This window comes from Athene noctua, chromosome Z (assembly GCF_965140245.1).
Source record: "Athene noctua chromosome Z, bAthNoc1.hap1.1, whole genome shotgun sequence".
In the NCBI taxonomy this organism is placed as follows: domain Eukaryota; kingdom Metazoa; phylum Chordata; class Aves; order Strigiformes; family Strigidae; genus Athene; species Athene noctua.
The window spans coordinates 83,179,740-83,190,229 of record NC_134077.1 but is presented as its reverse complement, the minus strand read 5'-3'; the positions used below and the strand labels follow the sequence as shown (position 1 = coordinate 83,190,229).

Sequence of the window (10,490 nt, the reverse complement as noted above, 5' to 3'; positions counted from 1 at the left end):
CAACCAACAGTGCCAGAAGGTCGGCTGATAGATGGCACGGCTGTTAAAGCCCAGACCCGAGCATATAATCTTCCCCATACCCCTGAGATACAGAGTTCAGCCTGTGGCACAGGCATCATGAAAATATTGGCCTGTGGTAAGATAAATGTGCATCCCTCTATGGATAAGAGCTGATCCTATAAAGCCAATAGTCGCATTCTCCCCACCAGAAAACCTCCGAGCTCTCTCGCCAATACAGAAACTCTCAGTCCTTCACTAGAATTCGCATTCACCTCCGTGGTTACAGGTGCCTGCGTACAGCTCGGACAGGCCGACACGCACACCCAGCTGTACACATCACCATGCACACAACTGCAGGAGGAGAATAAAAGCAGAGCACCTGCAGACAGAGATGATAAGCTTTCTTAAATCAGTTGCTATGCTGGAAAAGGATGGAAGTTTCTGGGTACGCTGTAAACCAATCTAAATCCAGACTGCTCTCTGCCATCCCACCTCTCCGCTCCACAGCTGTGTCTGAGGCTCTGCTCCTCGCCTGCACCACCAGCAGTGTTCAGGAGCCTGCGCACACTCCAACAGTCAGGAAACCGATGGAGCTCAACACCAATCAGCACAGACTTGGAGCGAAAGAAGAAAAATCACATCAGCCTGGGTTAGACCCTTTTAATCGCCTCAGAACTACTCTATGAAAATACAGTTTAAGGAAGCGAGAGGCATCTGATCTGTATAAGGTACAGGATTTTCCTTGGGGATCCTGAAAGAAACCACCTCATCCTCCTCTCTCCTCACAACGTGTTCTTTCTTCTTCCCTTGGGTCAGTATTTCTGACCACAGAGCTACACGATCAGACACTTGAACTGACTTACCGAGCCAAAAACTGACACAGCAAAGATTAACTTCAAAAGAGTAGCCTAAACAACTCACAGGAACTGTGCACTGAACAGAAAGCTCGTTAGTCCCCTTTGAATAGCCAACAAGAGTCGGTAAGGGGAGGAAAAATCGGACAAGATTGCCACCTTCTACTGAAAAGAGACAGGCACTTACAAGCAAATATCCCCTGTGGCGTACAGGGGCAGCAGCTGAAAAGGGGTAAGAAACGACAGCAAAGTCCCTAGAGAGTACACAGACAACTTCTTTTAGCCAGGAATAAGCATTTAGACCGTTGGATTTCAGAAGTTTATCAAACACATGCTCTCCCAGAAGTGTTTTCTGAAGCACATCACCCTACCATTAACTCTACAGACAAGGTTAAAATACAGGATGCACCGACTGGTACCGAAAAAGCCGGTCGAGGAAGAACTGCACGTTCGGTGGAGAGATCCCCCGTGCACCCAGCACTGCAATAAAGAATGCTGCTTTCCAGTACTCTGATTCTGAGTCTTAGAGAGTTCTTCCTTGACCGGCTTTTTCCATCCGCTTTTGGCGACCCGCAAGGGACTCTGCTTCTGAAGCCTGACAGATCCTGGCATCATGGAACCTCAGCTGGCACCAGGGATTCCTCGGAGAGGTGCTGCTCCGCTTGTAGTATAGGGCAGAGGTGATTAAAATTGACACGGGATGAAACAGAGGAAGATTTAAAGATGTTGACTGTGCCAGGATTGTAAGTAACAGACAGGAGAGATGAAGGGATGCAGAAAAAAGATGAAAGAGACAGTGAAGAAGAGGCAGTAGTGGGAGGGGAGGCGGGGAGTTCTACGCCTATTGCAGAAAGGACTCGGAGCAGACAAAAACCGGGTTTGCACGGTCCCGTTTTTGTACAAGTCCCGTCTTCAGTTGCTGACAGACTTTGGGTCAGAAGAAGGAACGGGACAGCTAGCCTCTTTATTTATGGGGCAGGCATCAGACAACATCGGGCAGAAGTTACAGAAACTGCAGGGAGCAGAATCTGGGGATTTAGGAAAAATGCTGGATGCTGCTTGGATGGTATATGGAAACAGGGAAGAGGAGAAAAAGAGGACAACGCTAAATTAGTAGCAGATTTAAAGGGTATTTGCAAAGACAGAGGAAATGTCCAGTTTGGAGGAAATATGAGAGGTGGCATGCGGGGTAAAGGAAAAAGACACAGACTGCCAAAAGGACTGCCAGAAGGAGTGCTTACTGTAAAAAGGATGGTCCTTAGAAGAGAGAGTGTCCAGTTGTAGCAGGAAATAAGGAGGTGGCACCCATTGTGGCACTAGAGGACTGAAGGGGAGTGGAGCACGCTTCCCCAGCAGAGCCTCTGGTTACAATCAAGCTGGGAAATGAGGGGATGGAGCGCTCGGTGGAGACAGGGGTGACCTTCTCTGTTTTAAATACAGAGAGGCAGAATGAGGATCAAATATGGTAACATTTGTTGGTGCAACAGGGAAGACAGAACAGAGACCATTTTTTACACCACTAAGATTTAAAAGTAGAAAACAATGGGTAACTCATGAATTCCTTTACCTACCAGGAGCTCCAAAACCTCTGATAGGTCGAGACCTATTAGAAAAATTAGAAGTCCAAATTCAATTTGAGGATGGGGATGTAGACGTATTCATACCAGAATCTAAATATATCCAGGCTTCAATATTTTTGTTACAGGAGGACAAATGGGATCAAGAAGAAATACCAAAAGAGACAGAAGAAGCAGTAATCCCTCTTGTTTGGGCCAGAGAGGAACCAGGGAGACCCCCGAAGGCTGAACCTGTAAAAATAACACCAGATTCGTCACTGGTAAGATTGAAAGAGTATCCCTTGAAAATTGAGGCTAGGTTGGAATTGTTACCTCTCATGCAAAAATTCTTAAAATATGGTTTATTAAGAGAATGTGAGTCTACATATAATACCCCCCTTCTGCCAGTAAAGAAATCAGATGGAAAGACGTGTAGGATGGTTCAGGACTTAAGAGCCATCAATCAAATAGTACAGGATATTCATCCAGTCGTAGCAAATCCCTATACTCTGCTCACCACACTGACAGATAAACAAGGATGGCTTACTGTACTAGATTTAAAAGATGCCTTTTTCTGCATTCCCGTGGCCCCAGAAAGCCAAGACTGATTTGCCTTTGAAGGGGAAAACCCCGAAACAGGGAGAAAGACTCAGTATACTTGGACTGTACTTCCACAAGGATTTAAGAACAGCCCGACGATTTTTGGAAACCAGCCGGCTAAAGAACTTGAAATTTGGTGACTGGAAAATCAAGAGGGTATTGTTCTTCAGTATGTGGATGATACTCTATCAGCAGGGAACACCAAGGAGGAATGTTTGCAGTTGACAATCAGCCTTTTGAATTTCTTGGGGATGAGAGGTTACCGGGTATTGCAGGCAAAAGCCACAATTGCCCAAGAGAATATAACGTATTTGGGTTTTGAAATTTTTCAGAGACACCAACAGCTGTCAGCCAGGAGGAAAGAAGCCATCTGTCAGCTACCGGCACCCAAAGCCCTTGGGGAACTGCGAACTTTTCTTGGAATGACTGGTTGGTGCCGTTTATGGATCGATCATTATGGACTGATGGTAAAACCACGGTATGAAATATTGGCAGCTTCTGCTGACTCTTGTTTCACATGGCCTGAGGACGGGAGGAAGTCCTTCAAGGAGTTAAAACAGTCACTGTTAAAGGCACCAGCACTGGCATTGCCAAATCTTGAAAAGCCTTTTGAACTGTTTGTCCGTGAGAAGAAAGGAATAACCCTGGGGGTGCTGGCACAATTTCTTGGGTCCTTACGCCGGGCTGGGCGGTTGCATCTTCTCTAAACAATTGGACACTGCAAGTCAAGGGTGGCCAGGATGCCTGAGGGCAGTGGCAGCAGCAGTGATGTTAATCCAAAAGGCCTGGAAGTTCACCCTAGGGCAGCAAATGACAGTCTATGTACCTCACATGGTAATCACAGTTTTGGAACAAAAGGGAGATCATTGGCTGTCTCTGAGCCAAATGCTCAAATATCAGGCCGTCTTATTAGATCAGGATGACACTAAATTAAAGACAACGGCCATACCGAATCCTGCAACTTTCTTGTCTGATCAGCTAAACGAGAGGGAGGCCTTAGAGCACGACTGTCTATGAACAATTGAGGAAGTGTGTGCCAGCAGGACAGATTTAAAGGTACACCTTTCCTAAACCCTGATTCGGAACTATATAACAGATGGAAGCAGTTTTGTTATGAATGGACAACGTGCGTCTGGATACGTGGTGACTTCTGTGACTGATGATGTGGAAGCCAAATCATCGTCACCGAATGCATCCGCTCAAAAGGCTGAATTAATTGCCTTGGCTAATTGAGCGTTAGAATTCAGCAGAGAGAAGGTGGTGAACATTTGCCCTGACTCATAATACGTGTTTGGAGTAGTTCATGCCCATGGGGCTATCTGGAAAGAATGAGGACTTTTAACCTCACCGGGAGCTACAATCAAACACAAGGAAGAAGCCTTAGAGGTTCTTGAAAGCGTGCTCTTGCCTACTGAAGTTGCTGAGATGTATTGTAAGGCCCACCAAGCAGGAGACAGTGAACAACAGCGGAGGAAGAGATTGGCTGATGAGGCTGCTAAACGGGCTGCACAAAAAGGCGTCCTAACAGAGGTTCAGGCGTTAGTTCCAGAACGTCAGTTAAATTTACCTGAAGAGCCGAACTATGACAAAGAAGATGTAAAATTAATTATCTATAAATGTCTGTCCACAGAAGCCAGGATGCCAGCAGGAAAGTCCCACAGCTTCCATGAGCTTTGAGGCTGCCACTCTTCCAGCCACGGCCTCCAGGGACCCAGCCCTGCTGAGCAAACGCAACGCACGGAGCTGACCCCTGCTTTCCTCCCGTGACTGCCCTGCGCTCCAGCATGTGAGCACGGCTCCACCGTACAGCTGCAGAAGGCAGACTGACGAGCTGTGGCCAGTACAGGATGTGCCAAAGCCATGGACAATGGCACGTGGGGCTGAGAGCAGGAGCAGCCTCCTCTGTCGAGGGCTTGCAGCTGCATGCCCTTGGCCACACGTACCAGGTGCCACAACTGCCCTTGCCTGGCCCAGAACAGCAAGAGAACTCAGAGACAGCAAGGACAGGAAGCCTGACAGAGGGTGTCGCTGGGGCTGACATGGCCCCTGTGGACAGTGCTGCACCTGTGCTGCACGGCGCTTTGTGCGGGAGGGCTGACACTACTTGGGGCTGCTTGGTTTATTGGGCTGGCACAGCCCTGCTCGCCTGCCGCGGCTGTAACCAGATCGGCTCTGCGACACCCAAACGCACATACTGCCTGTAGTAGTTACGTTCTCTGCCGTACGTTTGTGGGGAAGGACCCGGTGGCGAAGGGCTGCGGAGAGCAGGGTGGCAGTGAACTTCCCGAAGAGGCTGTGGTGCCACACGGGGTTTTTTCCTGCTAGCCATTAGCAGGCTGTGCTCAGAGCCGGGCGCTGCTGCTTCCACGGGGCCTGCACACCCTCATCCCACAAGCAGAGCATTCAGCGGGGGTCTGTCGGGGGCGCCCGATCCCAGCTTCTGCTTCCCCTCCTGCTTGGGAACTGCTGGGCTGCTGCAGCGTGTGGCTGGAGTCCCTCTGAGCCCTCTCCCCATCTGCCTTCCAGGCACATCACCATGTGGCGCGTAGTGATCGGGGCCACCCAGCTGACTCAGCTGGGCCCGGAGGCCCAAGTGCGCAATATTAAGCGGCTGCTGGTTCACGAACACTACAGCAGCATCTCGGAGAGCAACGACATTGCGCTGCTGGAATTGGACCGGCCTGTCCAGTGCAGCGACTCTGTACAGCTTGCCTGTGTGCCCGACGCCTCGCTGCGAGTGTCACAGCTGACAACCTGCTACGTCAGCGGTTGGGGGTCCACGACCGCAAGATGTGAGTTCCCAAAGGCTGCTTGTGTTCTGAGTGCAAGCTGGGCACTCTGGGGAGATGGGTTGGGCTTCCTGACAGCAGAGGCGAGAGCCAGAGTCTGGCTGCGGGGACGTGTGCCCATAGAGAGGGGCCTGGCCCGGGGCCCAAGGCGAGACAGAAGGGAAACGCCCCTACAGTGTCTCTCACAAGGCAAAGCCAAGCCCCGGGGAAGGGATTCACTCAGACAGGGCAGGAGACCTGGCAATGAGCTGCTGGGCGTTAATTCCTTTCTGTGCTCACAGCTGGAGGATCAACTGATGTCCTGCAGGAGGCCAAGGTCCGCCTCATCAATGTCAAGCTCTGCAACAGCAGCCGCTGGTACGGAGGAGCCGTCCACCCCCACAACCTGTGCGCCGGCTATCCGCAGGGCGGCATCGACACCTGCCAGGTAGGAGCCTGCGACAAGGCGGCGCCCGGTGGCGCAGGCAGCCCCGGCACAGCCGCCCAAACACACCCCGGCGCAGGCTTGGCCTGGCAAGCCACCCTCCCACCGCTGAGTCCCCACCGCTGGCGCGGCTCACCTCCCCTTCCCCAGCTGCAGGTCCTTGCCCCGGGCCCCACTTGTCCCGGAGGCCGGGGACTCTGCCCAGAAAGCCCATCGCGCGCTCCTGGCAGCCCGCAGGTCCCGATCCCAATCCCGAAACATCCCTCTTGCACACATCCAGCATCACTGTGCAGAGAGGAGAGAGAGCCCTACCCCACAGGCGTACTACCCTCTCCCTGACAAGGGGCCCCAGCACCTGAGCAGAGCCTCTCTGTGCAGCGGATACAGCCCTGGCAGGTGCCGTGAGAGAGAAGGGGCCAGGCCTAGTGCTGCCAGCGGTCACCTTAATCCTCCCTCTCTCCTCCGCTGCAGGGTGACAGCGGTGGGCCTCTTGTGTGCAAAGATAACAACGCTGACTACTTCTGGCTTGTTGGAGTGACCAGCTGGGGGAGAGGCTGTGCAAGAGCAAAACAGCCTGGAGTCTACACCTCCACTCAGCACTTTTACGATTGGATCTTGGTACAGATGGGACTGCGCCCAGCAGCAACGGCTGCTCCAACGCCACGGCCAGTCGTCACCTCGACCCCCTTTCAGAGGCCAAGGCCAAAACCGACGCAAGCGGGCAGCTTTACGCCCTGTCCTTTTGCACGCCAGAAGCTGCTGGAATTCTTTAATCTGCTGCAGGAGCTCCTGCAGGTCCTAAGGGGGCAAAAGGCTCCAGCAGCAGCATGAGCAGGACCCAGTTACCCAGTTCAAGCTGCAGCGCACCACCGCCATCTCCTGCTGGGGCACTGCCTGCTGAGCCAAAGGCAGCCTCAGTGCCAAAGGCCTGCTCGCTCCTGCCCACGCCCACAAACGCTGGAGCTGAGCCTTCAGGTTCTTGAAATAAAGTTGCCGGCTTTCACAGTTAACCATGCCTCAGTCCAATTCAGTCTCCTGTGCAAGGCAAGGATTCCATGCCTGCCACCTGCAAAAAGGAGGCTGCAGGCAGACAAGTCGGGCACAAAGGGAAAGAGTCAGAAGGGCTGGTCAGAGGGGAGGGGGAGGGTGCGGTGGGAGAAGGGGGCGAGAGGTCTTGGGGACAGGAGTTGGAAGCGCAAAGTGTCTTATGCCAGCTACTGCTGGGATCCCTCTGTGTGTGTGTGTGTGTGTTTATGTGTGTGTCTGTGTTTGTGTGTGTGTGAGCGCAACTTGAAACTGGACTCTGTTGTGACACAGGAGACACGGATGTGGAAAGACCCAAAGAAGGCTTGCACCGATCACAGAATCGTCTAGGTTGGAAAAGACCTTGAAGATCATCCAGTCCAACCTTTAACCTCAACTGACCGTTCCCAACTCCACCAGATCCCTCAGCGCTATGTCGACCCGACTCTTAAGCCCCTCCAGGGATGGGACTCCACCGCCTCCCTGGTCAGCCCGTGCCAAAGCCCAGCAACCCCTTCTGGAAAGAAACACTTCCTGACATCTAGTCTAAACGTTCCCTGGTGCAACGTGAGGCCATTCCCTCTTGTCCTATCGCTTGTTACTTGGTTAAAGAGACTCATCCCCAGCTCTCTGCACCCTCCTTTCAGGCAGCTGTAGAGGGCGATGAGGTCTCCCCTCAGCCTCCTCTTCTCCAGACTAAACCCCCCAGTTCCCTCAGCCGCTCCCCAACAGACCTGTGCTCCAGACCCTGCACCAGCTCCGTTGCCCTTCTCTGGACACGCTCGAGTCATTCAATGGCCTTTTTGGAGTGAGGGGCCCAAAACTGAACCCAGTCATCGAGGTGCGGCCTCACCAGTGCCAAGCCCAGGGGTCAGATCCCTTCCCTGTCCCTGCTGGCCACGCTATTGCTGACACAAGCCAGGATGCCATTGGCCTTCTTGGCCCCCTGGGCACACTGCTGGCTCCTGTTCAGCCGGCTGTCAATCAACACCCCCAGGTCCCTCTCTGACTGGCAGCTCTCCAGCCACTCCTCCCCAAGCCTGTAGCGCTGCTGGGGGTTGTTGTGGCCCAAGGGCAGCCCCCGGCATTTGCCCTGAGTGAAACTCCCCCAGTTGGGCTCAGCCCATGGCTCCAGCCTGTCCAGGTCTCTCTGCAGAGCCTCCCTACCCTCGAGCAGATCAACACTCCCACCCAACTGGGTGTCATCTGCAAACTGACCGAGGGTGCACTCGATCCCCTCGTCTAGATCATCAATAAAGATGTTAAACAGGAGTGGCCCCAACACCCAGCCCTGGGGGACACCACTCGTGACTGGCCACCAACCAGATTTAACTCCGTTCACCACAGCTCTCTGGGCCCGTCCGTCCAGACAGTTTTTTGCCCAGCAAAGCGTGCCACTGTCCAATCCTCGAGCAGCCATTTTTGCTAGGAGAATGCTGTGGGAAATGGTGTCAAAGGCCTTACTGAAGTCAAGGTAAACAACATCCACAGCCTTACCCTCATCCAATCAGCAGGTCGCCCTGTCATAAGAAGGAGATCAGGTTTGTCAGGCAGGACCTGCCTTTCATAACCCCACGCTGACTGGGCCTGAGCATCTGGTTGTCCCTCATGTGTTGTGTGATGGTACTCAGGGTGAGCTGCTCCATCAGCTTCCCAGGCACCGAAGTCAAGCTGACAGGCCTGTAATTTCCCAGATCATCCTTCCAACCCTTCTTATATATGGGCGTCACACTGGCCAATTTCCAATCTGTCGGGACCTCCCCGATCAGCCAGGACTGCTGGTAAATGATGGAAAGTGGCCTGGCGAGCACCCCAGCCAGCTCCTTCAGCACCCTCGGGTGTATCCTGTCCTGTCCCATAGACCTGTGTGTGTCTATGTGAGGCAGCAGGTCACTGACTGTCTCGTGGATTGCAGAGGGTTGTTCTGCCAGTCTCTGTCTTCTGTCTGAGGAGGCTGGATTCCCTCAGCACAACTAGACTTGCTCTTAATGACCGAGGCAAAGAAGGCATTAAGGACCTCAGCCTTTTCCTCGTCACTTGTTTCCATGTTTCCTCCTGCGTCTGGCAGGGGATGGAGGCTCTCCCTGGTCTTTCTTTTGCAGCTGAGGTATTTATAGAATCATTCCTTGTTGTCCTTGATTGCTGAACCCAAATTCGTTTCCAGCAGGGCTTTAGAAGTCTTGATTTCTGCCCTGCATAGCCTTACAGCCTCTTTGTAATCACTGTGTGTGGCTAGCCCCTTCCTCCAAAGGCTGTAAACTCTCCTTTTCTCCCTGAGTTGCAGCCAAAGCTCCCTGTTCAGCCAGGGTGGTCTTCTCTGTTGCCAGCTTCTCTGACAGCACCTGGGGACCGCTTGCTCTTGAGCCATTAAGACTTCCTTCTTAAAGAGTGCCCAGCCTTCCTGGACCCCTATACGTTTCGTGGATAATGAAGCAAAGGTCATTCACTGGACAGATGGCCCTTGAAACTTGCCCAGGTGCCCCAGAGCAGAGCCGTCCTGTCTCCACAGGGCTCCCCCTCCAGCTGCATCCTGTGTTACTGGGGCAGCCTGATCAGCTTCGACCTCCACAGAATGCACCCTGTGACTCAGTTTTGTCTTGCGAGTGTTTGAGGCATTCCTTAGATCAGAGGGCCTCAGCTTTTGTCTCTTTCTCATGCTGCTTTTCTCAGTCTGTGTTTCTTGCAGGCCTGCCTTTTTGTCTCTCACAGAACTTTTCAGGATCTTTTGCCTGTGCTGTGACCTCACCAGAAGACTATGGGAATGCTGTGATCTCTTGTGTGGATGAACAGTCATGTCTTCTAGGCATGATTGCTACCACACAGGGGCTTTCCAGCAGATGTGCAGCTACAGCCACATGCATGCCAGAGAGGTCATCAGGGCCAGTGGTAATTCTGATGGCTAATGTAAAGTCTGATGGCTAATCAGCAGCTGGCAGCACAACTCAAAACCACAATTCCCTGGTTTGAGAGAGTTAATACTTTCCACAGGACTGGGAAATTTAAAAAGTTGTATTACATCTTTCAGTTCCTGACTAACCTTCAACCTATCATTTCGGTGGGGGTTTGGTACAGCGGACTTCAAGCAGACTGCCTTTTTGTTAAGAGTCTTAACTAGGGGATGGGCTGAGTCAGAGCCAGGGTCTGCAGTTGCCAGGAGAGGGCAAGGGAAGGAACTCTCAGAAGTGGTATTTGTGCTGTGAACAGCCTTCATCTGGGTTCCTGCTCTCTTCTCCTGAGTTTGTTT

At 52.5% G+C, this 10,490-nt stretch overlaps 1 protein-coding gene across 1 annotated transcript; it reads left to right on the top strand.

Moving 5' to 3' along the window:
- The first annotated feature begins 5,546 nt into the window (after positions 1 to 5,546).
- LOC141973822 (acrosin-like) lies at positions 5,547 to 7,054 on the top strand. Its single transcript, XM_074932736.1, has 3 exons — positions 5,547 to 5,802; positions 6,081 to 6,226; positions 6,695 to 7,054. The coding sequence occupies exons 1-3, from the start codon at positions 5,547 to 5,549 to the stop codon at positions 7,052 to 7,054; spliced, it is 762 nt and encodes a 253-aa protein (XP_074788837.1).
- The last annotated feature ends 3,436 nt before the right edge of the window (positions 7,055 to 10,490 follow it).

What these genes read in the sequence shown, in the direction of transcription:
- LOC141973822 (XM_074932736.1), top strand. Translation starts at nt 5,547, where the DNA reads ATGTGGCGCGTAGTGATCGGGGCCACCCAGCTGACTCAGCTGGGCCCG. An exon ending in GGGGTCCACGACCGCAAGAT is followed by an intron (nt 5,803 to 6,080) that starts GTGAGTTCCCAA and finishes CTGTGCTCACAG; the next exon opens with CTGGAGGATCAACTGATGTC. An exon ending in GCGGCATCGACACCTGCCAG is followed by an intron (nt 6,227 to 6,694) that starts GTAGGAGCCTGC and finishes CCTCCGCTGCAG; the next exon opens with GGTGACAGCGGTGGGCCTCT.